At 40.2% G+C, this 26,990-nt stretch overlaps 1 protein-coding gene across 4 annotated transcripts in view; it reads right to left on the bottom strand.

The window, feature by feature from the left end:
• The window catches only part of ttc28 (tetratricopeptide repeat domain 28), a 163,909-nt gene that overhangs the window by 21,574 nt on the left and 115,345 nt on the right, over positions 1–26,990 (bottom strand). For 2 of the 4 annotated variants that reach the window (XM_086301526.1, XM_086301527.1), the window contains 9 exons: positions 10,212–10,408; positions 9,978–10,131; positions 9,723–9,894; positions 9,067–9,235; positions 8,804–8,967; positions 7,015–7,503; positions 5,560–5,752; positions 5,332–5,412; positions 4,938–5,190 (listed from right to left, as the gene is read on the bottom strand). In XM_086301526.1, the coding sequence (XP_086157652.1) occupies positions 4,938–5,190; positions 5,332–5,412; positions 5,560–5,752; positions 7,015–7,503; positions 8,804–8,967; positions 9,067–9,235; positions 9,723–9,894; positions 9,978–10,131; positions 10,212–10,408 (1,872 nt within the window). The remainder of the gene's footprint in view (positions 1–4,937; positions 5,191–5,331; positions 5,413–5,559; positions 5,753–7,014; positions 7,504–8,803; positions 8,968–9,066; positions 9,236–9,722; positions 9,895–9,977; positions 10,132–10,211; positions 10,409–26,990) is intronic. The other 2 variants (XM_086301528.1, XM_086301530.1) reach the window with 1 other exon arrangement.

The raw sequence follows: 26,990 nt of genomic DNA, 5'->3' as shown, positions 1-26,990 counted from the left end.
TCATCTCAGATATGTTTCATCTACTCCTGCTGCGAAGGCGCAGGCAGTCATAGCAAGTTGTATTTAGTTCTCATTAGGCTCTCAGATTGTGCAGAAGCTCATCAAATATCAAGTTTTCTTCACGCTTCTCTGCCTGTTTGTCTCTGTCTGGGCCAGTGATGGTCTGTGTGAGTATTGGTTGGGAAAGTTAATTGGAGACACACAAGTGATTTTTTTTTTTTACTCTGTCCTAACCTCAACTCTGAGCTGAAATTCTTTTTGCTTGTCGAGCTAATGATCAATTAAAATCCAGAGGATCTGTGAGCCAAGTGACAAAGCATGACTCTGTCTTAGAGGCTCGATGAAGCCTGGATGAGTTCATAAATTAACCCAGTCACTCATTTTAAGATCCATTACAATTAGACTGTATTTTAATTTTATCAGCCTTTTAATGTGCGCATGTCTTTTTAATAGGAAAGAGATCAAAATGGGATTATTTTCAACAAGGTTGATGAGACACAAATATGTGTTCCAAAGAGAAGTCTAGTTAGAGATGTAGTTAAATCAAACAGGATTATCGACAACAACCTGCCTGAAGGAAACCACACTCCAGGGTACACAGCTGAGCACTGATCCTGTATTAGCCTGTGTCAGACTCATAAATACCTTTCATGCTTCTTGAGGATTTCAAAAACACCTCGCAATGTTCTCAGTCTTAAACAACTCCGACTTTAAAGAAGATACTCACACGTAGATCAAAGTATGTGCTAAGAGCCAGAGCCTCCCTACATGGTCTCTGTACGACTGCAGGGGGAAAATGGTGACTAAGTTTTTGCTCGCTTTTCATCACAAGTTTGTGGATACATGTCAAAAATGTATAGTGCTTTTGAACACAGTGGAAAAGTTTAGATCAAAAATTCCTATCCTGCTGCTTTTGATTCAGATGTTGGTATCAAACAGTATGCTATATAACTGTTTCTTGTTGTTCTCAAAGCTTTGAAATTTAGTCTAGTGAACAGTGTTTCTGCACAAAAATTTCTCAATTGTTTTCTGTTCCTGGACACAAATGTAGAATCCTGGCATTATTTGGACTTTTGAGTTATGTTTTCACTTGCTGCTGGTTAGGTTAGGAAGCAAAACTACATATTTTTTTGCTTGGTGGTAGACAGACTTGGTTAGGTTTAAGTAAGATTACGTGGATTAGCATTAGAGAAAAGAAAATTAATTGGTCAGGTTTAAACAATAGTCACACTTAGTTAAGGCCAGATAATAAAACTCCTGGCTTGGGCCTTTTTGTGTCCCGTTTATCAAACTATTAATAAGCACTTCAGCACTCACAATCATGTATTTATAATGTACTTAATATAAGATGGCAGTAAGAAAAAATTTCTATCTTTCTTTCCTCGCAGTTTCTGGTTGTAACCCACAAAAAAGACAGACCTAGTCCCTAATGAACACAGACAGCAACAATCATTAATACCCACACATTAACAAAAGTAAGTACTTGTTCATAAACATACCTCATTCAAGCATAAAAACGAGATTAACCAGTGTTGTGTCTACATATATGAGAAAAAAAAAGCCGTTGCTGCAAAACACACACAGTTAGTTCCAGTTTCATTAGTTGAATATATGAAAAAGTAAAATATAGCACAGTTTGACAGACATAAAATATTAATTTTGCATCAACAAGGTGATTCCCAAAGAGCTAATAGCCAAAAACCTGGTATGTTTTAGCATGGTGTCCAGTGTGTGTTAAAAACTTTTGAGAAAACTGGACCTCGATGAACTATTGCTTTCGTAGGTCCTTCATTCCGGCAGCTGACTGTACAATGCTCACACAAGATAAATACCTGCTAAAATATATATGTGTATATTATCACTCTAACTGCAGTTTAATAGATAAAATAAAAAAATCTCTGTGACATCTCTTCTAGTGTATTTTACTGTATATGGCAACCAGTTGTACATGGTACAAATCACTCTTGTATAGTATCTTGGCTTTAAAAAAAATATTATTCTCATTGATTTTTCTGTTCCACTTTTTTCATCTATTCTTCCCGACCCTTTGCTTAACACACCAAGGGAGTTTCCCAAGTCTGGGATATAGGAAGTCTATCTTTGGTAGGATGCTAACTATCTAACTAGTTACCTAACTAGTTAGATAGTTAGCTAACTAACACCACCTGGGTCTGGGTGCAGTTCCCCCCTCCAGGGGCAAGGGTACCTAGACCCGGTTCGTAGAGTACGCTTGGGGAGTGTGATCGTGTGTACAGCGTCTCTTTATGTCTGTCTCCACGTTGGTTGAGTGTGGAGTTAAGTGCATATGAGAGCATGAGGGTGGGAATGGATGTTTGTGTCTGTGTGTGCCCGTATGTCTGTGTCTATATGTCAGGTTGGGTATCAGACGCCACCTCTCTGGGGACATCTCAGGCCCTCCAAGGTTTGGAGGCCTTTCTCCCCCCACCACTTCCCCTGCCAGTGGCGGACTCCCTCAGGTGTCGGTGCGTTGGTGGTTCTTTGTGTCTGGGGATGGGCGTCCGGGTACACACCGGCTCACTCCTTGGCGGCCGCTTATCGGGGCCTGGAGCCTGGGGCTCGCTCGGGCCACTTCAGAGGTGGGGTGCCCCCGGCCTCTCGGCCTGGGGCTCGGTCACTCAGGCACAGCTGGCTGCCGGCGGAGCTCACGGGCGCGTCACTGCAACTCCCCCTGGCTTCTGCTCGGTGGCTGCTGAGTGAGCCCTCATCTGGGACTCTCCTCAGCTCTTACTGGGACAGTGGCGCGGCTGCCCCTCTGTTGGTCTTCCTTGGTCTCTTGTGTTCTGGGGGCCTCTGGATGTCTGGAGTTTTGATCTCCTCCATACCTGCTTCATACCCTGGAGGACGGGGCTATGGCTCCCCACACTCCCTAGCAGATCGTTACATGGAGAAACCTTTGGAATGCAAGCATGCTGATCCACACAGGTATGCACACAGGTGTACACACGGGTATTCACAGACGCGGACTACAGCTTTCTTGACTGCTGCCTCAAAGCACATTGTGCGCTGTCTATCTTGCGTGCTGCACAATATCGTTTATTATTTAGTATCTACTGATATCTACTGCTAGCTAGTTTATTGTGATGGTGCTGTTTTTTTTATTATGTTGCTCTTTGTTGTTTGCTTTCTCTTCTGTTTTTTTTCTCCATACAGGTGACCCAGGTGTTTTGTTTGTTTTTTTTGTTTTTTTTTCTTTCTTCCCCCCCTTCTCACCGTCTCTTCTCCCCTTTGGTTTTCTTTCTCTCCCTCTCTTTCTTTCATTCTTTCTCCCTGTCCTATCCCCCAGTCATGTCTGTCCCGTTTGTAGCAACTGAAAATAAAATAAATTCATAATTATAATAAAGGTCAATCAAATGGACCAATATGGCAAGGCCATGATGATCCACTTGGTAAAATAAATCCGCTTGGCATCTTTCTTGGCCTTAAGACAACAATTCTGATGGCTAAAGATCCAAACGGGACACAAAAAAAAAAAAAAAAAAAAAGGATGCTAACTATCAAGAGGCAATTCTTAAGGAAGGGAAATATGGAAAAAACTATCTCAAATTAGACAAGAACTGGACTGAAAATCAGTGTCAATTGGTCTGATAATAATAATAATGATCCCAATAATTCTGTCTCCTTAAAATATACACCCAAGACCACAAAAGATGGTTACACAGACCCCACAAATTTCCTTTAAATTAAAGTTTTACAACTCTGTAAAGACTACTGTTAGTATTAATGGAATATGTTAAACCCTATGATTGTAACTAGTTTTATCACTACCCTGCCTATCTAGCAAAGCAACAGAGCAATTAATCAATTAAGATTTGTCATCCACCAGAAAAGTGGGTAACTTAATTGGACTGAGCATTGGGGGCTGTGTCCATAGGAAGCAATTTTCGTGCTCCCAGGACCTATTTTCTTTATAAGTCCTATGACGTTTAGTAGTGACAGCTCTCTAAGTGTCCTCAGTGCATCACGTTTCTTCCCGTCACACTAGACTATCAGTTAAAAAATAGTTTTGGACAAATACCACACTTATCAATGTTACTTCTATATATTACCAACCAATGAAAATCACACCATCAGCCATTGTGGGAACACTAGAGAGTTATTTCTGAAAATCACCGGGTCCTTCCCACGCGTTGACCTCTTGAACGGCATGGGGGACGCCTCCCTCCCCCATGTGGTCAAGGGACGCTGGTGGGGCCTGCTCCACCTGCTTATGGTGTTCACTTTATGCTTTAAAAATCAAATATAGAAACCAATGGCTTACTTCACACTGTCCAAGAGGTCTTACATGGTCTGTTATTTACATGCAGTGCTGTGATATTTCCCCCTTAATTTTAAGCAGTTGTGCTTATTTAATCTTATAGAAAAGAGCAACTTGGGGTTACTGAAGACTTATTTTAGGTTATGTTGAAATCAACTATCATTTGCACATTTACACCTATTTCTAGTGGCCTCTAAACATATACAAGAGTGAAAGCATGTGCATGAAAGTGAGTGGAAAAAAAAGTGGGAAGCATAGGCGTTTCTGACTGACTGTGAGGACTAGGCCCTTAGAGTTATTTACATACAGAGTTATCTCTGCTCTCTATTTTAATTCATTTTCATTAATATTATTTTATATCTCTTAATAGAGGCAGTGCAACATCCAATAAAAGTTAAAATGTTAAACTATTTGAACATCAAACAAGCAATACTTGTCTGAAGTTATACTGTTATAAATAATACTTCTGGAAGCAAGAAAAATGGTATAATGGAGATATAATGACACTGATTGCTTGGGACAGCTGTGAATCAAAGCTGCCATGCCTCTATACCCAGTATCTTTGGATCCCAGGGGTTTGTTCTTTTTAAACTTTCATACATAAACACAGCAACTGCAATATCATCATGCTCACTATTAATTGTTGTAGCTAATGTCTTACCCTCCTGTAGATACATTACAGCCTGCGCGTAGTTTTGCAGTGCATGATGTGTCCTCCCCAGGCTTCCATAGGCCATAGTCTTTGCTATCAGGTCATTGGTCTGTGCTGCAACACTCAGGTGTTGCTCCTGGAAGACTACTGCCCGTTCGTACTTCCCTAGAGCTTCGTAGGTCAGTCCCAAGTTGCCATAGGCTCGACCCTGGCCCCTGACACATCCAGTCTGTTCTGCTATATCCAAAGCCCTTTGGTGCCACTACAGCAGGAAAAATTAGGTTGCTTAGAGGAGAGACTTGACAACTGATAAATTCTGTTTTCCCTGTTAATCAGTATAATTAAAGAATTTCATAACAAGGGGGCTATCCTCTGCACATACAATGATGAATGTGATACAGACCTGTAGAGCTGTCTCGTTGTCTGCCATCAACTGATAGACACCTCCAAGTGCATTGCTTGCCTCTGCCTCCAGGGATTTATCCTGATAGTTCAAACAGAGTTTACCTCATTCTATGGGCATTATGTGTTTTTAATATATACCCCCCCCTCCCCATATTAATTATCATATTCAGCAGGGCAAAACAAAATATGAAACAGAAACAAGAACATTTTGCTGGTGAAAACCTACCCCTGCTATGCGTGCAATGTTAAGCTGGTGCTCCAGACAAGAGAGGGCCTGCTCATAGTTGCCCAGCTGGCTATGTAAGGTGCCCAGCTCTCCATAAGCCTGAGCCTTACCTTCTCCTTCACCACCTAGCTCATGAGCTACTACCAACCTCTTCTCAAAACATACCAGTGCTTGCTGGAGACTACCCATGGACCTGAAGTAGGAGAGGGAGGAGAACAAAAAGGGGAGGAAAAAGACCTGGTATGATAATGCATTTTTTTTCTGCACTTTGCTTGTTCTTGAAAGCAGGCCTCCTGTTTTTGTTGTTTCTGCAACATTTAAAGAAAAGAAGACAAACTGGTCCATATTAACAAAACATTTTTCTCTTTATATCTACTCAGAGAAAAACTCAGAGAAAGAAAGTCTACGAAGGTTTGTTATAAATCTGTACTCTACATTACCATTTCATTCACACTCAGGAGCAACAGCTGGATAAAGTAAACCCAACGGTAAGCCTTGTTCTTCTGTCAGTGAGCATTACTTATGTTGTATCATATGAGAGTTGCCCACCGTGGGATATGTGTCTGAAAAAAGGCTTTTTGCTTTTAATACGCTGCAGAGTTCTGACTGTATTTATTCTTATTATGACTCTAATTAAAATGTGTATAAAATGCTTGTGGCAAGAAATGCTCATTTAAAACTCTTGCATGAATGCTATTCTGTATTAGAAAGGTGTATCCTAACTAATAGGATAGAACATAAATGAACACAACATACATTTTTACGCTGATGTAAACAGAAGTCTGCAGCACTGTAGGTTTGAATTTATTTCTACATTTAGTGGGAAATCCAGGGAGACTTCAAAACCCTGAAAAATTTCCTAATTTTATTTATCCTCTTACTAGAGTTAGCTGAGAAGGAAAGAAGGAAGAGAAGCAGTTGGTCTATGGAGAATCATTTTAAAATTTAAATGCAAATTTTATTTCAGTAATAGAAACAAAAAAAAAAAAAAACAAGACAGGAAATTATAAAATTAAGTTCTGAAATGAATTGATAGTGATATTTAAATTAAACACACTATAGATTATTTCAGCCTTGCTCATTTCAAATGAATTTGGCCAATTAGGATTTATGGGTCATGGCAGACTTAGACTCTCCACCTCCTCATGAGCCCCCTCATACAACACTGTGTATCAGGACAGCAAGTGCAATCTCCTTGTACGTTTCTAGAAACAGAATTTTTATTTAAATCACATATAATGCTTTTTTATTTCTGACTGGAACAGTGCAAGCATCAGTAACAGGAAGATACAGCAAGAAAAGAAGAGCTGGTTTGGAGGTGGTTTGCAAAGTGGCTTGCAGATGCACAGTACCCTAATAGTGTGCCCTGTATTAAATTTATCAAATGCATGTATAGAAGGGTATCGTCTGAGCCATAACCTCTTATGTTCTCAATTTGATTTTAGTTTCACCTACCTGTGCGCATTGCCAAGTCCTCTGTAGGCTTTCTCTTGGTCCTGGACATGATTGAGACTCTGACCCACTGCCAGATACTTCTCATAATACTGTATAGCCTCCTCATAATCTCCCAAAACATCATAGCAGTCTGCCAGGTTCCCATAGGCCCTGCCTCTGTCTAGCATGCTCTCAGTTCCACTTAGCTGCTGCAGCATGGCCAGCTGCTGCTCAAAATAACCAATAGCTTCCTCAAACAATCCCATGTTTATCTTGGTGATGCCCATGTTTCCATGGACCTGTGCCTCCAAACGGGCATCCCTGAGCCCCTGTGCCAGGCCCAGCTGGGTCTCATAACACTGGAAAGTTGTAGCATAGTCTCCCAAGGCCATATGAACAGCTGCTAGGTGGCCAAGAGCACGGCACTCCCCCTGCTGATCACCTAGATCCTTTCGGATGGTCAACTCCTGGCTGTGGAACGACAAGGCCGTATCCAGCTGGCGGAGAAGCCTAGGTGGGAAAAAGTGCAAGAACACTGAATTAAGATGAATCAAGGGAACTAGAGCAAGTCACACATTAGTTATAGCCAACACCTGGTGTCCTTTGTATAGTATGATATTTCATGTGGTTTATTATTTTTAGAGCCAGTCTGTTGCAAAGGATGGATGCTTATATGTCACTTCTCTTTGTTAATAACTTAATAATAAGTTAATACTAAAAGATATGCTTTATTGAAAGATACAGTTTAAATTAATAATTAGTTTTCCAGCTGTGCCCAGTATGCAAAAAGGTACTGTTTTTGGGAAGGACAGAGGAAACTATTGTGGATAAAAGATTTCTTGGAGTACCAAGCTTAACCAACTCTGGGAAAACTGAGGTTTTAATTAGTAAGCTGCACCTTGAACTGTAAGTTTAAATTAACTACTATTCATAGGAATTTGTGGAAAGCACAGAACACTTCTATTAACTGCTGAGAATTGGCACAGAATCTCTTGTCAGTTGGCTGAGACTTTTTAAACTCACATGTTTTTGGAAACAGGCTTTTTCTTTGTAACTCCAAAGTAAATAGCAGGCATTACAAAGAAAATGGTCTACAAGCAAGTGGCTTTATAAAGGTAAATAAATACATTCTCAAACCGATGTCCCTTTTGCCTCCATAAACTCAGCTGAGCTTTCCCCAATATATTAATTATTCATATTTGATTATAGTTTAGCCCATATGGAAAAGAAATAGTAAAAACTTATATGTGATTACTCATGAAAGTGGCCACTTTCATGAGTAAATCATATAAGGCTTACGTGATTTACTCATGAAAGTGGCCACTTTCTCATTACTTTCATACATTGTTTTAGTAAGTATCCAAAACATACAAGTTTCATTATATAATTTTTCAAGGGATCTTATATCCGTTTTCACTCTTATATGCTTTTCATACAAGTTTCACACAAGACAGATACAAAATTTATAAGATTTATATATATCTTTTCCATATGGGAGCAGATAAAATGATCATAACACAACAATATTTAACATCATTTGAAAAGTACATAGTAATAATATTGTGCAGATTTTTGTTTCTTTTATGTAAGCATTAATTAGCAGCTAAATTTCTGCTTTTGTGAAGCACAATCTCTGCAGCTTGATCTGGTAAGTTAATATTTTAGCTCTACAAACTTTCGACTGCCTCCAATAAACAGGAATGGCTATATTACTAAACTTAGGTTTTAAAACAATACAACACATTCATTTGTTCATTTTTTACATGCACTGTTTGTGTGTGGTTAAAACACTGGTTAACCAGTTTATCACCTGTGAACTGAACCAAGTGCTGAATAGGCATCAGCCTCCATCTTCTGATCGTTGACCTTCTGAGCCAAGGTTAATTGCTGCTGGTAGAACTTCACAGCTCCTGGAAAATCACCCCGGCACACGCACACATCACCGAGATTCCCAAAGGCCCTGAAAACTGCCTGCTGACAAATATAATCACACAGATACTGATTAACAACCTCTTTTTGTGCAAAAGACAGAATTTCAAGGTTTATGAAATGAAAACATAATTAACAGGTGACCTGTGTGTTGTCCAGGGCTTGTGCTAAAGAAAGCAGATATCTCTGACATTCCTCTGCTTTGTTGTACTCCCCCAGTGCTTTGTGGGCCAGACCAAGGTTGCAGTAGGCTTTTGCCTGTGCTAATTTGTCCTGGAGATCCTTAGCCAGGGCCAAATCCTGTTCATAATACCTGGAAAATTTTAAACTTTTGTTTTTTATCGTGCATCTTGTTTCGATGTAATATAAAAGCACAAATCCTTAAAATGAGAAATTAAAGTCTCATTAACATCCATCCATCCATCCGTCCATCCACTTTCTGCTGCTGGGCCTGGTTGCGGGGGTTGTAGCCTAAGAAGAGAAGCCCAGACCTCTCTCTCCCCAGCTACCTCCTCCAGCTCATCTGAGGAACATGGGAGCTTTCCAGGCTAGTCAAGAGATGTAGCCCCAGGGCCTTCTCCTGGTAAGACATGCCTGAAAACCTTGGCCAGGAAGCATCCTGAAGGCATTCAAGTCAGATGCCCAAATCTCCTCAGCTGGCTCCTTTCGATGTGGAGGAGTAGTGGATGGATGGATGAATGTATGTATGGAAAACACAACACATGTTTTTCGACATAAGGCCAACGGGGTCATTTTCATTATATGAAGTTCAGTTTTGTAAGATTTATTTAGTCTCTGACCTGACAGCATCTCTGTACTGTCCAAGACAGTAGTGAGCATAACCCAGGTTATGGCAAACTTTGCCTTCTGCTTCGAGGTCCTGCAAACCTGGCGCCAAAACCAGGTACTGTTGGTAGTAGGGCAAGGCCTGAGCATATTCACCTCTCCAGCTGTGAAAGTTACCCAAGTTTGCTGCAAAAGAAAATAACGGTGAGCAATATTTTTCATGTTTCATTTAACTCAACTCAAGTGCATTTATCTCTTGACAGGTTTACCTAAGGCTCTTGCTTCACTTTGAGTGTCTCGCATCTCTCGTGCAATGGTCAGGTGGTGCAGGTAGTGCTGGAGAGCTCGGTCGTGAGCACCCAGCGCTTGGTAGGCCACAGCAAGGTTACCGTGCGTGGATGCCTGAGATGGACGATCGTTCACCTGATAACACAAAGACACATCGTGATTCTGCTTTCCACACAATCGTCCACATGTTTTTTGAAAAGGGTCATAAAATTTACCTCCAGAGAGATTTGCAGCTCTTGTCTGTGGTACTGGACTGCTTGGTCGTACATGCCAAGCGCATGGTAGGCATTGCCCATGTTGCCATAGGCCCTCCCCTGGGCAGCGTAATCACAAAGTTCTTGGACGAAGGACAGGTGGGCTTTGTGGAACTTTAGCGCAGTGTCATACTCTCCCTTCATCTGGTGTATGATGCCTGTGATAGGAGATGAGAGGAGGCAAAAACACAAACTATTGAACTAACAAGGAAACCATTAAGATGCAGGTAAACTCCAAGTTTAATCTCTTTTAGCATACAACATTTGAACGTTCTTGTGATCGGTCATGTTCTCAACTTTAGTCACAACACTAATCCTAACCATATGTTTTAGCAAGTGGCATGGACAAAAACATTTCAATAGGACAAACAAAGTCTATGCAAAGCGCCCAGGTAATACATCTAATCTAGGAAGTCTTGTAGCATGCCAACTACAAGCTGTATCAGGTAATGCTCGTATTAAAATAAAGCTAGTTCATTTCAATTTCTGGCCTCTGGCTGGCAAGTCCATCCTAATGATTGATTTTCCAAGAATTATCTTAATTTTATGTTTCTAACTTGTTTCATTTAAAACAGCACAATACCTAGCCCCATCATTTAAACTCCTCCAAATGTCCATTTCAAGAGGAATGGACTTTGTATACAAAAATGGTCACCACGGCAAAAAGCTGTAATGTTGAAGTGGTCAGACAACTCTTTGATAATTCCAGTTCCAATAAAATCAATATTTAGGTGTGTTAGTTAAAATGATTATTTCCTTTGTCACCAAACCACAAAGACTGGAGGCAACGTTTTTTTAAGAAGAACAAAAATGACATATTCTGAAAGCATACAGTTATTGTTGATCACCCACATCTCGGAGGATCAAGGTCATAAAACCCAGAAAAATCTTCCATGGACATAGGGGAATTTTAAAGTCCAGGCTCAAGGAAGTCAGACAAGTGAAGTTTAAGTCCTCAGTTTTGTGATTTTTTTGGTCTCCAAGTCTCAAGTCTCCACAGCTCTGTAGAATGGTTTATCCAGCGCTGTTTGGATTTGTAGGATTCATCAAACAGCAATTACTGCACATGTAGGGAGCATGATGAACAGAGTAAATTCCCAAAATGACATTAGGAGTTATAAATATGCAGCATCTGTATGGTGGTGAATATAAATGCCCACATGGTTTCTTGAACTGTAAAAAATCCTTTTTGAGCAGAGTGGTGAATAATTAAAAAGCTACAGTGGGAAATTCAACAAATCTAATAATATCTGCTGCTGTGTCTCTTCAAACTTTAGTATAACATATGCAGAAATCAGTCTCTCTGTCCAGGGAAAAAGAACTGGGAAAACTTAAGTCCCAGTCGCCTTCCCAACTTCTTCTGTCATGATGTGTCTTTGCTGTCAACAACCCAGTTTATGGAGCCAGAACAGACAAAAGTTGGGAGAGAGAATAGTTAAGGAAGAAACTTGGGGCACAAGAGAGGAGAATGAAAATTTACATTTTATGCTAGTTATTTCCTGTACTCCAAAATATAGTACTTGTCACCCTCCTGCATTTAACTGACAACTGTGCACACTGGTTATTTGCAATTTAAAATGTACCTACTTTGCTTTTTTCTTCATTTTCTGTGATACACTCTGCTACAGTGCTGGATACTCAAACTGTGGATATGGCCACATATTGCAAATAATGAGATCAGTGTATCTATAACTAATTCTTTTGAGCCATGTTTTGAACAGTTTTTTTCTATTCTGCATGATATAAGAGTGAAAATCCAGGCTCTCTGGTTGGAATCACAGCCAAAGAGCCTGGATCATACAGAATCCCTGCCCACTTGCTGTTCATGTTTTTATTTATGAGGAGCAGCCAGTCAAAAGAACGTTGGCTAAAAAGGAGGTGCAAGGGAACTGAAATGGCTTGTTTTACACAATGGGTGAACTTGGGGTTGCACTAAAGCCCAGTATAAGATTAATAATGGTAATTTTGTAAACATGGAATTAGGGATGGGTATCGAAAACCGGTTCTTGTTGAGAACCGGTTCCCACTGTTTCAATTCCTTGGAATTGTTTGTCATTTTTGCAAACGATTCCCTTATCAATTCCAGTCGCCCCAAATGATGTCACCACGTTGCGGAGCGTCATTAACCTGGCAGGAAACATGGCGGCTCAAACGCTCAAAAGTTTGGTTATACTTTACGAGAACGGATGACAACAGGGCAACTTGCAATACTTGCAAAGTAGATATTTCATTTAAGGGAGGAAACACCACGAATATGCAAAAGACACGCGATGACCTTAAATAAATGTTGTGTTTTTAATTCCGCTCCGGACTCGTGAATCTCAACCCAGCAGCAGCGGTAACGTTTGCCCGTTAATGCGGCAGGTAAATAATCAACTAACAGTGCATATTATGTTAGCGCGATCTGCCTTATTACAAAACCTGCCATTACTGTGCATTTAGGTGACCATGATGAGAGAGACAGACGGAGTCTGGTTGGCTCAGATGCTGGCAGTTCTCGCTGCAGTCTACCGGTAGCATCTCCTTTCAGGCCAGGATAGACGAATGTCACCGAGCAGTGACTGAGTTTGTGGTAAAAGGCTTGCACCCATTTCCCACAGCAGATGCCCGATTTTCGGTAAGTGAATGTGTTTAATTGTAGGCAGGGACATTACTGGATATTCTTGTGTAATTGCTACAGAATAATTTATGTTATACTTTGTTATTGCTACAGAAGAATATTTATCTTATTATTTTACATTTACAATTTTTTTTCCCGGGAACCCTGTGACACCCCCATTGAAGAGCCGTAGGCTGTGGATCTAAGCTCTAAGCTATTCGACCTTAGTGTTCTCCTTTTTTTTAAAAGAATCAATAAGAGAATCGATTAAGAATCGAATCGTTAAACAGAATTGAAAATGGAATCGGAATCGTGAAAATCTTATCAATACCCATCCCTACATGGAATACTACTTTAGAGTCCAATAATAAAAACAAATGAGCAGAGTAGAAAATGAGCACATGAGTTCCTCCGTAAGACTTTATTCCAAACATTGCACAAATCTAAATCTTACCATATTTCATTGGCATATTTTTGCTTTGGCATATAAAAACCATGCACATTGTACATTGAGCTCTACCTTCATCAGTAAAGTCCTGCTTAAAGTTGAATGCAGACGTGAAACCTACAATTGCTCACAATGAAAGTCAATGCAATGACTTTTCCTTGAATGATTTATGTTATTCTTTCCATCACAGCAAGCACATTTCAATCAAGATTCAACACAAAAGACACACACACATAGAACAGCTGTAATCTTCCCTCTTAATGCTATATAGTGTGATTTATATGCAGGGGTGCGCACCAGATAAGAAGTTGCAACGCGCATTTGCGTACATATAAAAGGCACTGTTTTTGTCCGCTAGAGTGGGATGTTCACGGCATATTCTGCACCACATCTCTGTGCGTTCATCATTTGTTTGAAGCCAGCTCAACTCCTGCAACCACTTTTCTGAGAATACGCGCTTCTTTTGTGGTTTGGACTCCTTTGGACATTTCTTTGGAGGTGGAAGAACACCAGAGTAATTGCTTAAAGGAGCTTGCTTCTTCGACATCTTTAAGAGTTCTAAACAAATGTCTGTCCTCCTCCAGAAAATCTTATGTACGCAAACATGCGTTGCAACTTCTTATCTGATGCACGTCTTTTATTTTGACAGCGAATGTGCACCTGCGGACCACTTATATGCACCCCTGTTTATATGTATGCCAAAAGCCTGATTGTAAGGAGATTGAAAGAAAAAAATTATAATTATGCCTTCCCTATAGTGGCATATTAGTACAAAGTAGAATAACCCCCCCCCCCCCAAGGTTAAGGTAAGATTAGAAGAGTAAGGTTACATTCAAAGTGAAAGCTGGCTGTTAACATTTCCATTACAGCCCAAATCTGACAATTTTTCTTCTTCTTTTTTTAAACAATTGGTCTTTGAAGAGGTCCACAAGTAAACTCCCCATGTTCTTATAATATATGTTGTGTTATAGTCTCTATTTTGACTTATACAGATATCGTTTCTTGTATTCATTGTATTCTTGTGTTTCTTTTTAATTTGTGTTTCTGTGTTTTGTATGTGTGTAGGTGCCCTTCCTTGTTTCTACTTTATTTTATTTTGGTAAATGCTCTTCTGTGTGTGTCACCTGGGCCTTAACTTCCTGTCTTTGTTCTCATATCTCAATAACACATTACTGTCATGGTCTGTGTGCGGCAGGCAGGAAAGTAGGACCTAAATGCAGACTTGTGGATGTGAAAATTAAACTCAAAGACCTCAGCTTTATTGCTGACATAAGTCAAAACAGAAACTAAACTGGGAAGGCTAGAAACTGAGCCTGAAACAGAACACACAGGCAAGTATGAGGGACGATGCAACGACAAACAGGAACACACGCAGATACTAAATACAGAAGGAACTGGGCAAAGGGCAAACACCTGGGAGACACAGCTGACACTAAGTACGAAGACGAGATTGGGAGGAAGCAAAACAGAATACATTGTCCTTCAAAGTAAAACAGGAAACAGACTGGGCACAGAACTAAACCTATACTAAACACGAGGACACCGGAACAAAATTAGAATACAAAAACAGAAATCAGAACACTAGAAGTCATATACAACGAAGAAATCATAGAATAACAATAATAATACACAAAACACTGGGTCACTGACCAAGGACCTTGACAATTACTCTGATAATGCCTCAGATTGGTGTAGGCGATCTATTTTGTGTGGAAAAATAGTCAGATCTTTATCTCAGATCCTGAAGCAGAAAGCCTTAGTTAATAAAGTTAAAAACCACCACCATGATACCTGTCACTGTATCTATGGCATTTTATTTTTATCACACCAGCTCACGCAAAGAAAGCCTAACAGTGTCGAACTTGCTTAGTAGTAGCATTGGCATATCAAACCACAATACAGGGAAATACAGATTCCATATTCTAGTGAATTTGGTCAACTAAAACAATAACTTTTGTTAACTGGTTTTCTGCCATTATACCAGTTGAAGAAGGTAAAGTCATGGTTGCAAGTGTTCAAATGCAAGCTAGAGTGAGAATAAAGGTGTGGAGTTTTGGGGTGGAGATTCGTGGGCCAAAGTCAAGTTCTGTTTCAAGATTTACATGTACATGTTCTACAAGACAGAGGGTACAGCTAGCACAATTCTAGAAAATGGGCAATAAACGTTGTAAAATGAATTAAACTGTTCAAACATGACCCTGTTTTATTATACATAATGCATGTTAATGCATTAATACAATAATGCAAAACTTTTTACCTACATTCATCCTGTGATTCCCTTCATTAAACTGTTTGAGTAACCTGAATTTTTCACACAGAAATCCTAATAATGCCATCCATAGGAAGTCTATTTCCAAAAGACAATAATTACACTGCGCCAGAATAATTTATAACTGCTCTGAGAAATGTTGAAATGAGGCCTTATATAAAATCTGCTTTTTCTACAATAAAGTCACATTGGGAAAACAGATGAGAAGGGGTTATAAGTGGGGAGGAAGGGATACGGAGGGGTATCCAGACACCAGATGGAGGAAGTCACATGTGGTCTTCATGTCAGACTGTGTAATGAGAGAGATGACTGGGGTCTGATCCACCGAGTGTAAACTGTGAGCCATCCTTCCCAACTCCTTGGCTCATGTCCACCTCTATCTCTACATTTCTTACTGTAAACACTTTTCAAATGTGTGACTTTAACAGTCCAAAATCAAGATTTACAGATTGTGTTAAAAATATTGACTGACTAAATCATCATTTAAAAAAAAGATTCACATCCTTGATAGGGGTGCAGGCAGGGTTCCTAAAAACAACAACAACAAAAACCCACCTTTTAAAATAGCTCTCTCCTCCTCTATTCTAAGCCTCTTGAGTTTTAGCTGCTAATATGGAACCCCCACTCTTCCATGTGGAAGTCCACAGCCTAACTTGCATCCTTGCAGTTAATTTCAATCTTAAATACAACAAAAGCAGCAGATCACCTGTAAGTAGGATTTATTTCTGAATCTAACAGGGGACGTAACAGAGACAGAGTTTGAAGAAACTGGAGTGACTTTTTCTGTGCATGACGTTACACTTCTCATAAGACAGATGCTTTCACTTTAAGCTGATTTCATATCTATAATTCACAAATCCAAAGGTTACAGAGTCATACTCTTTCTATGACTGCCAAAGTCCCTGGTTTTGGTTTAAAAGTTGCTTGGGAGTTTTTGGATTCACATTTATGGAGTTTTGGCTACCAGTTTAGATTGCCTTAACATTCTATTGTTAGTTTTGTTTTCATGGTTTGCATTAAATTTCAGTTAATATTTTAAGTTTATTTCTTGCATATTTAGATCCAAAAGTGATTCCATAATGTTTCTTCATTTTGTTCTTTGTTAATTTGTGGACTTTCCCAGTCTGAATAAAAGACATACTTTGTTATTTCTGGATCTGATTCCTTTACTCTGCAAGCCCCAACAATGACGTCCTGACTTTGAAATCATGCAGTGCCAAGAGTATCAAAAAACTGCCAGAAATGGAGTATTCAGTGCAGTCGGAAGTCTGAGTTCTTTTTATATATATATATATTTATTTATTTATTTATTTATTATTAACAGGGATTCCTGGTACACTCACTGAACCCAATACTTATATAACATATTCAATATGCTACATATAAAATAAATGAACTACTACTTCAATACTTCTTTTGTCATATTAAGTGTAAGGGAAAGCATAGTGGGCCCCCTTTAAGCATGGTGCTATAAAATTCAGATTTTCTTAGTATTTATTATACCTTCTGACACATAATTATAATTTATTATTATTATAATTATAAAAATATAATTAACAGTTTTCATGAGTTTTAATTCAAATAATTTTTCTCATATCAATCATCTTTTGCAAATTCTTGTTCTCTGTTTATCCTAAACAAAAACATATATGGGGGGGTAATGGTTAAAAAAAGGTCTGGTTATGACTTGGAGAACTTGCTGATGCCACAATTTTAAATGACATACAGTGCATTGTAAGTAAAGGTCACGTCTTGGCATTTGGTCGTAAAGAATAGTGTTTAAACCAATCCAAAGACTAGAAATGTCATAAGTGGGTTTAGATTCTGAAGCTCAAATCCATACATTGACTTAACCATGGATGTGACGCATTTGAGTTTACTCCGTTTGCTTCTACAGTCTCTACACAATACAATGAGAAGAACTGCAACTATTAAAAAAAGCATTTGAAATCTAAATTCAATACTTCATCGGCACCTCATCTTCATCTCTGATATCTCATCAGCACCATCATCATGACTCAGAAAGGTAATCAGTGGTGATTTAGCTTATAGCACTCAAATCTAACGATGCAAAGGATTTCACAATAAAGGTTGAAGGAAATGCAAATAGCACACGATTTACTTTTAAAACAATGAAAGCTAAGAGAAAACAAAATAAACATTTGGTGAAAAAAAACACTTCCTTATTTAATTTGCTAATTACTTTCAGTGTGAACTGCATAAAAAATAATTCTGTCAAACTAGCAAACAACCTTAAATGTTTTAAACAAACATGAAGTCACATTGTTAATATAAATGTACATGAATTTAAAAAGGTCTCATAAACGCTGCTGGCAACAATATGTAGAAACCGGGTTATGCGAGGAGGAGGAGGAGGTTGGTGATATAGAAAGGAAGACCTTGTTCATCGGGGTCTTGCATTAAGAGGATTACGGAGAAGCCTGCAGAGCTGGCTAGAATCACTGGTTACACATCCTCCTAAACTCTACAAACACAGGTGTGCACATTAGCACATGCACAATCTTCCTCTAACCTAAAGCCACACTTCTCTGAGGTGTAAGGGTGCCTGTAGATTTCCTACAGATTCTGTGGGATTCCCCAGCGTGGAGGGGACACAGTGTGAAGACAGCAGTGCTGCAAGGATTAGAGGTGTGGAAAATTAGCTGAGATCTGATGACAGGTATTCAGCTGAGACAGCATAGAGAGATTAGAAAGGAGAAGAGTGGTGATCCACAGTCCCCTTTCTCCATAGTAGGATAAAAATTGCTCTGTCATCAGTGAATGAAATTGGGTGTGGCAACTTGTGGGTCAGGAGCTACATATCATGGACTATATGCAGTTATTTCTGTCCGACCATCATAAAGAAGAATACATGTTTATTAGCTAAAGTTAGCAAATAACTCGAGATGAGAGAGAGACACACATACATTTTGGAATATTGTAGAGAGTAAGTTAAATATAAAGAATTTATTATTCAAGTAGGCAAAGAAATTACTTCACACATGTCTTCTGGGTCGTTTTTTTTTTTTTCTTGCTTTCTGGTTTGGAGCATTTATTGACATCTGCAGCAGCCTTACAGCACATGGGTCACCTGCTTAACCGAGTGAGGTATACTGGAAACCATCTTCTGGATCCTTAAATGAGCGCTGTACTCTTACAGTAATGGACCATATCTTCAGGCCCATAGTAGCAAAGAATCAGTAAGTATCTTTCATTTGAAATTAAAATATAATTTCCATATATGTCTTGTTCTAGTTCAGTACACAGAATCAGTTGTGGGAAAAACTGCTTGACTTAACAGTTGACCAGATGTAGAGACACTGACACTCTCCACAAGAAAGGCTGTCTGCAGAGTGCTGTATTAAAGCATACCAAGGGAAGGCTCACTGGAAGGGAAAAGCATAGCAAGAAAAAGCGCACAAACAACAGGAAACAGCTTGAGAGCATCGTCAGTAAAAGTTGATTCAGTAACACGGGAGAGCTTCACAAGCAGTGGACACAGACTGGTGTCAGTTGTAGCCTTCAGGAAAGGGGCTATCATACTATCATACCCCTACTATCAAGTCACTGTGATGCCTAGCCTAGCCAGGAGGAGCCACAAGAGTCCGTTCATATGGGACTACCCTGAGAGGAGCGACAAAGATTTGTGGACTGGGTCACAGTCAAAGGCAGACATACAATAACACAAGATACTGCATGGTGTGCTACCAACACAAGAAAAAGGGTAATTAAGATTTAAACGGTACCATCACAGATCACTAAGGAGTTCCACTGGGCAGCCAGACACTGGCCTAGTTTAGTTATTTTTGGACTTTAAAGGTGCTGCTATGTAAAATACAATACAAGTATTATATGGTCTAATTTAGGTTGAGATAATCTCCAAATTTCATGTTTCATACAGAAAGGAAGAGGTGAAGGAAGGAGATATAAGAAGAAAACAAAAAGGTGAGGAAAGAAGAAAATAAGAGGGAAAGGTCAGACTGGAAAAGAGGGGACTAAGAGTAAACAGAGAATGAAACCCAAGAAAACAGGAGAAAAAAAACACAGCAAGGAGAAAACAGGAGACACAAGAAGAAGAAAAAAAGAATGGCAAGGAGATAAGGAATGCACAGAGAGAAAGGGAGGAAGGAGTAAAATCAGGAAGAAAAGAAAGAGGAAGAATGAAGTAATGAAAACATGGGAAATGTAGTGAGTGTAAAGACAAAATAAGGTAAAAGATAATAGGGGACGAAATCATTATGAAACAAAAGATGAAATGAGAGGAAGAAATTAGGGTTGGAAATTGAAGAAGAGAAGAAGAGGAAAGGAGGAGAGAAAATATCAGAGGAGAGCAGAGTGAAAGGTTGTCAAGTCAGCATTCAGAGTCAAAGAACCGTAATCATCCATAAATGATGATGTGAATCATTGATCTGAAACACAGACTGAAGCTCATCTGTCAGGAGAGTGTCAGCGACTTCAGCAGTAGCCTATAGTCACACATCAAAGTATCTATTGAACCACTGCAGTGTGCATGTTTTCCTTTTACTTACTTCAGATAGAAAATAAAGCAATTTTCACTCATTTGCCTACAAAAAAGCTCTGCAGTGACATAAAGTGAGAAGAGTGGTGGAAATCGCACAATATTACCTGAGCAGAGTTTAATAGACTGTATATAAAAGATAGATAAAGCCATTATATAGTTATCCTCTGATTTCTGGGCTTTACGTTATAAGGCCTCATTTCTTTTCCTGCTGCCATGTTGGTTTTTGGAGCCAGAATGTCTCATATTTGGAAGAGATCATAGTGTTTGTTAATATTGTGAAGTTTGGCATTTTAACATGGGAGTGATTTGCTTTTTAGAACCAGCTTCATGTAGGACTGCAGTTTTTTTGGCATTTCAAAGTCTGATCAGAGGAGGTATTTGCAGAGGGTTAATTTATTTTCCACCATTTATTAAATAAAAAAACTACTTTTGGAACACTTTATGTTGGCATAAACTGTTCAGTGAACGCTTAATGTGCTCATTTTTGAGATTTACATAAAAACTGTTCTTTAATGCCCCTCAGTGTAACCATTTAGCCTATAATTTGTTCTAATATCAGTCTTCACTCATGGCTCTCTTACAACCATAGAAGAGATTTTTTTCTTATTGAGTTAACGTTGATAGTGATAGTAACTGTTTCGCATTTAACTTCCTGACATTTGTGAACACTGCTATGATGCTATGATTATTATTCCTTGAACTCAGAAGATGATTGTTATTCTGTCACTGATACCTTAAAAAAAATGCATGGCAAAAAAGTAGCTGAAAATCCCAATTTTTGCAGGCGATTTTAATGAGAGGTGTAGTTTAAATTCTAGGGAGGTGCACATCAGGTTACGTCGTAGGGTTTTCAGCTGGGTTTGCAGTTGGAGTGTAGCTATGGTGTAAATTTCCCACTATCAACTCTTTTTCCTGGAATATGGCCCTAGTAATGAGCAAATACATTTTTTGTGTCCATGAAAAAACTTTAAATTGTCAAATGGCATCTGTTCTTTTTTCCATGACTGTATTTCCATTCTTTGAACAAATTTAGGAATTGAAGAAGGGCGCTGCAGTTCAGAACACCAGAAAGAAGAATTCTAGCTTCCCTTTTATTTTAAGTTGCAAAACAATAAAAAAAAAAGTCAACAAAAAATAAAAAACATTGAGACAGTCTAAATCCCCAGAAATCTAAGATGGCATCCTCACTTTACTTTTAGTGCACAGTGCCGTATACATGCACAACGTGGCAAGTTGTCCATTCAGCGATGGATTCAGGTTCACAGCATCTCAGATATCACTGTGGCCGCAGAAACCAGAAACCACTTAATAAAACATGAGTGTTGATTGTCCAGAGAGACGCTACTGCAGTCAAATGATAGGCCCTTAAGAAGCAGGACCATCGCATGATATAAAGCTCCCATCCTTGAATTTGATTTAACAAGATGTCAAAACTGCAGCATCTACGTGTTGTACTAGGCCACTACAGCTAGTGCAAACTCACACAGGTCTGCAATATAACAAACAAATAATGCTTTGTGTGTACTTAATGTTACAGATCGATGTAGACCGAGTTGTCCTAGCCCAGGACAAGAGCCCAGTCAGTCTCTCCCAGGGATCAAGCTTCTTAAATATCTTCTGAATAAAACACAGGATGCAGTTTTGTATTTTTTTATATCACTTGAAGGGTTTTTCATACCAAACTGAGGGCCTGTGAAGACTTTCAGATTTGAGGATGATGTCACATAAAACCAAACATTTAATCAAGGATGAAAACACAAGCACAGATAAGACCAGACAATGAGGTAAACTGTCCTGTGAGGACACCTCATCTCTCATCCCGAATTACCAGAGTTCAAATATCCAAACAAAGAGAGAACCCACATGCACCTAGAAAACCCAGGTGGTCGCAATCAATAGCAAAGGCCAAGAAGCCAAAACACCAGCATGAAGTGTGGGGAAAAAACCCAGCAGACCCATAGATGCGTCAGGGGCACCCAGAGAGAAGGGCCACAGCACAGGGAAGTGAACAGACCCGAAGCCCAAAAGGGACACCAGCCAGCAAAGACCCAGGCACCACAGCACACCCCCGATGGCACATGACAACCAGTTCCAGGAGGCACCCACCCGAGCCCCCCATTCCCAGTACCCCCACCAATCTTGGAAACGGGAGGTACCCATCCCATCCCAGAGCCATCATCTTTCATTCAATCATTCTTTCCTGAATGAGTGTATACTTTGTGAATAAACTTTTAGCACTCTCACATCAGTGTCTCGCTTGCTGTTGACTATAATGCCAGATCATGGAATGAACTGAATATGAACTAGTGATTTAAAGGCATACTGTAGAATTTCAAAAGCCTTTTCTTCTTTTGTTCATCTGAGGCAGGGGCCCTCCGTTTTTTTTCTCTTTTCTTTCTAAGGTACAAAGCATAGAAATAGCAATTTTACACCGTCCCTCTTGTCGTCTATGTACCTTCTAGGGCAGGGGTCGGCAACCTGCGGCTCCGGAGCCGCATGTGGCTCTTTAGTCCCTATAGTGCGGCTCTGCATGGTTTGGGAAAATAAATTAGAAGTATTTAGCTGAAGTGTATTTTATTTATGTTAGTTCTTTTTTAACTTGTAGTTCTAAATTGGAAGATTATTGTAATATATAAGGTCTCCAACAATGCTAGTGTTAGCGGCGCTAACGGCTGCAGACAGGAAGATACTGCCAGCACCGGAAACGTGCTCGTCATCTCCGAGCATGACGTAAGGAGAGCCTTCAAGAGAGTGAACACCAGGAAAGCAGCAGGACCAGACAGCATCCCAGGTCGTATCCTAAGAGACTGCGCATACCAGCTAGCTCCTGTGTTCACTGAGATATTCAACATCTCTTTATCTCAGTCGGTGATCTCCACATGCTTCAAAGAGTCCATCATTGTTCCTGTCCCGAAGAAACCCCACCCTGCTTCTCTCAATGACTATCGCCCTGTAGCCCTCACCTCAGTAGTGATGAAGTGCTTTGAACGCCTGGTCAGAGACTTCATCATTTCTTCACTACCAGACACACTGGACCCACTACAGTTCGCTTACCGTCCAAATCGTTCCACAGACGATGCCATCTCTCATCTCCTCCACACATCACTCACTCACTTGGACACTAGAAGGGGGAATTATGTTAAAATGCTCTTCATAGACTACAGCTCTGCATTTAACACCATAATTCCCTCCACACTCACCACCAAGCTGGAGCATCTGGGACTCAGCTCATCTATGTGTCAGTGGATCTCCAACTTCCTAACTGGCAGACCACAGGCAGTAAGGATGGGCGGACATGTCTCAGCCTCCACCACTCTCAGCACTGGAGCCCCCCAGGGGTGTGTTCTGAGCCCCCTGCTGTACTCTTTGTACACATATGACTGTGTGGCCACTACCAGCTCCACCACCATCATCAAGTTTGCTGACGACACCGTCGTGGTGGGCCTGATCTCTGATAACAACGAGACGGCCTACCTGAAGGAGATTAGGAATCTGGAGAACTGGTGCCAGAGGAACAACCTCCTTCTAAACGTCAGTAAGACAAAGGAGCTGATAGTGGACTTCAGCACTAAGCAGGAGAGGAACTACCAGACCCCGTCATCAACGAGTGCCCAGTGGAGAGAGTGGACAGCTTCAAATACCTCGGAGTTCACATCACGCAGGACCTGTCATGGTCCTGTCACATCAACACCGTGGTGAAAAAGGCCCGACAGCGTCTCTACCACCTCAGACGCTTGAGAGACTTCCAACTGCCCTCCAAGGTGCTCAGGAACTTTTACTCGTGCACCATAGAGAGCATCCTGGCGGGAAACATCTTAACCTGGTTCGGGAACAGCACCATGCAGGACAGACGAGCTCTACAGAGGGTTGTGCGGTCAGCTGAGCGCACCATCCGCTCCGAGCTCCCTGACCTGCACTCAATCTACAGCAGGCGGTGCTGGACCAAGGCCAGGAAGATCGTGAAGGACCTCAGCCATCCCAACAACAGACTGTTCTCTCTGTTGAGGTCAGGAAAGCGATTCCGCTCCCTGAAGACCAACACAGAGAGACTGAGGAGGAGCTTCTTCCCGCAGGCGATACGGTCTCTCAATCACACCACCACACAGTACTGACCCACACATATGGTTCTTACACACACACTGGACTTTCTGGACTTTGGTTTTGCACAACACTGGTCACTATATTCTTCATTTCCGGTTAATACTTGTACAGCTGCTGTTATTGTGTATATATTTATTTATATTTAGATTTCTTCATACATTCTTATATAGTTCTATATTGTGTATTTTGTTGTACAGTTATTTTATTTTCAACTTTAATTTATATATTTATCTTTATCTTATTCTTCCCAGTTAAATTTACCCTTCATTCTAATTTGTGTTGTACAGTTATTTCATTTTTAACCTTAATTTATATTTTATTCCTTCCTAGTTAAATTTACCCTTTTTAATTTTTCATATTTATTTCCTTTCTTATTCATAGCCTTTTCCTTTTTTGTTTTCTTTAGGTCTCGAGCAGTTGTCCAAGCATTTCACTACATATCGTACTGTGTATGACTGTGTACGTGACAAATAAAAATTTGAATTTGAATTTTAATATTGAAATATAAAAATAAAATTATATTCTATTATTTTTTCATCGCTCAAAATAAGCATCACACTCGCAGAAGCCGGTGTACCCGCCGAAACGCCGTGCATTTATCGAGACTTTCAACCGAGGCCCATTATGGATCCTCGGATCCACATTATGTCAGCAGCTCCACCGTGAACTATGTTAAAAACAAACACCGCTCACGCCTCACAGATGACAGCTTACAGTCCTGTGTAAAGATGAAAGTGACTTCGTACAGCCCCAATTTGCAGACGCTGTGTGCGGAGGTTCAGGAGCAGAAGTCCCATTGTAAACATATCACGGCAGACCCGACAATGTTTCCATGAACATGCTTTTCAGCATCTCTTTATTGACCACTTTTCACACACGGTTGCTGTACACATACAGCCGGCTGCAGCTTTTCAGCTCACAGCCCGACACATACCAACACAACAGCATAGATAGCACAGACGTTAAGGCGGCGAGGCGTGATTGCTGGTGCCCCTTAGGTGGGTCCGCCTCCCCTGCAGCGGCGCTGCAGACCACGCCCGCCACACACATTAACCAGGTAAAGTACATATTTAGGCAGAATTCTGTAAATATCTATTTTTCATTTTTCAGCAGCATAGTGCTTTTTTCCAATTAGTTTTTAAAAGTCAGGTCAAGGCTCCAAAAGCCCAAAGGCGATATAAGGGGGGCGGCTCACAACAGTTTTTGTTTGCTGGATCATTTTACTTCAGCTTGGTGTCTTTCCTTTTGTTATATTTCTTTAAGAGTTCAAAATGTGTTAATTACATAAATAAAATGTGATTTTCTCTGTAGCACTTCATGGATTTCATAAGCAACACACCTTAGTTGTTTATACAAAGTATAAAGGTAAAAAAAACAATATATACAGTGTTATCTTAATTTTAGATGTCAGAAAGTATTTGTGGCTCCCAGTGTTTTCTTTTGCGTGGAAACCGGGTCCAAATGGCTCTTTGGGTCTTAAAGGTTGCAGACCCCTGTTCTAGGGTAACAGTGCAAATTGATTACATTTCCCACATTTGTCTATTTCATCTTATCGTTGTTAATTTCATTGCTGTTGTTTAGCCCTGCGACAGACTGGCGACCTGTCAAGGGTGTACCCCGCCTCTCCTCCTATGACAGCTGGGATAGGCTCCAGCACCCCTTGCAACCCTGAAAAGGATAAGTGGAAGCGAATGGATGGATGGATGCTGTTGAGAATTATGCCTGTGAACTATTACTATTAAAAAAGTAAATAAAATATCTAACTTCCTTTTGTGGTGCACCAGCACACTGTTATATTTTGCACTCTGGTCCAGCCTTTGGCCAATTTCGTCTATTTAATTTTTTGTCTGTACTGTAAGCCCACTCTTTGTCTTGTATGGTATGTGTTTTATTTTACATGTCTTTCTGTCTTTCAGTTGTGCCCACATATATCTGTTTGGTTTTGTTGATTCATTTGATATGCCACCTACAGTGGGGCAAAAAAGTATTTAGTCAGCCACCGATTGTGCAAGTTCCCCCACTTAAAATGATGACAGAGGTCAGTAATTTGCACCAGAGGTACACTTCAACTATGAGAGACAGAATGTGAAAAAAAAAATCCATGAATCCACATGGTAGGATTTGTAAAGAATTTATTCGTAAATCAGGGTGGAAAATAAGTATTTGGTCAATAACAAAAATACAACTCAATACTTTGTAACATAACCTTTGTTGGCAATAACAGAGGTCAAACGTTTACTATAGGTCTTTACCAGGTTTGCACACACAGTAGCTGGTATTTTGGCCCATTCCTCCATGCAGATCTTCTCGAGAGCAGTGATGTTTTGGGGCTGTCGCCGAGCAACACGGACTTTCAACTCCCGCCACAGATTTTCTATGGGGTTGAGGTCTGGAGACTGGCTAGGCCACTCCAGGACTTTCAAATGCTTCTTACGGAGCCACTCCTTTGTTGCCCGGGCGGTGTGTTGTGGATCATTGTCATGTTGGAAGACCCAGCCTCGTTTCATCTTCAAAGTTCTCACTGATGGAAGGAGGTTTTGGCTCAAAATCTCACGATACATGGCCCCATTCATTCTGTCCTTAACACGGATCAGTCGTCCTGTCCCCTTGGCAGAAAAACAGCCCCATAGCATGATGTTTCCACCCCCATGCTTCACAGTAGATATGGTGTTCTTGGGATGCAACTCAGTATTCTTCTTCCTCCAAACACGACGAGTTGAGTTTATACCAAAAAGTTCTACTTTGGTTTCATCTGACCACATGACATTCTCCCAATCCTCTGCTGTATCATCCATGTGCTC

Source organism: Aulonocara sp. 'chitande type north' Nkhata Bay, linkage group LG7 (assembly GCF_057382095.1).
Source record: "Aulonocara sp. 'chitande type north' Nkhata Bay isolate Kocher_YH1m ecotype deep benthic linkage group LG7, A_spYH_male_GT1.1, whole genome shotgun sequence".
In the NCBI taxonomy this organism is placed as follows: Eukaryota; Metazoa; Chordata; class Actinopteri; order Cichliformes; family Cichlidae; genus Aulonocara; species Aulonocara sp. 'chitande type north' Nkhata Bay.
The sequence above is the reverse complement of the archived record's forward strand: the minus strand, read 5'-3'. Positions and strand labels throughout refer to the sequence as shown.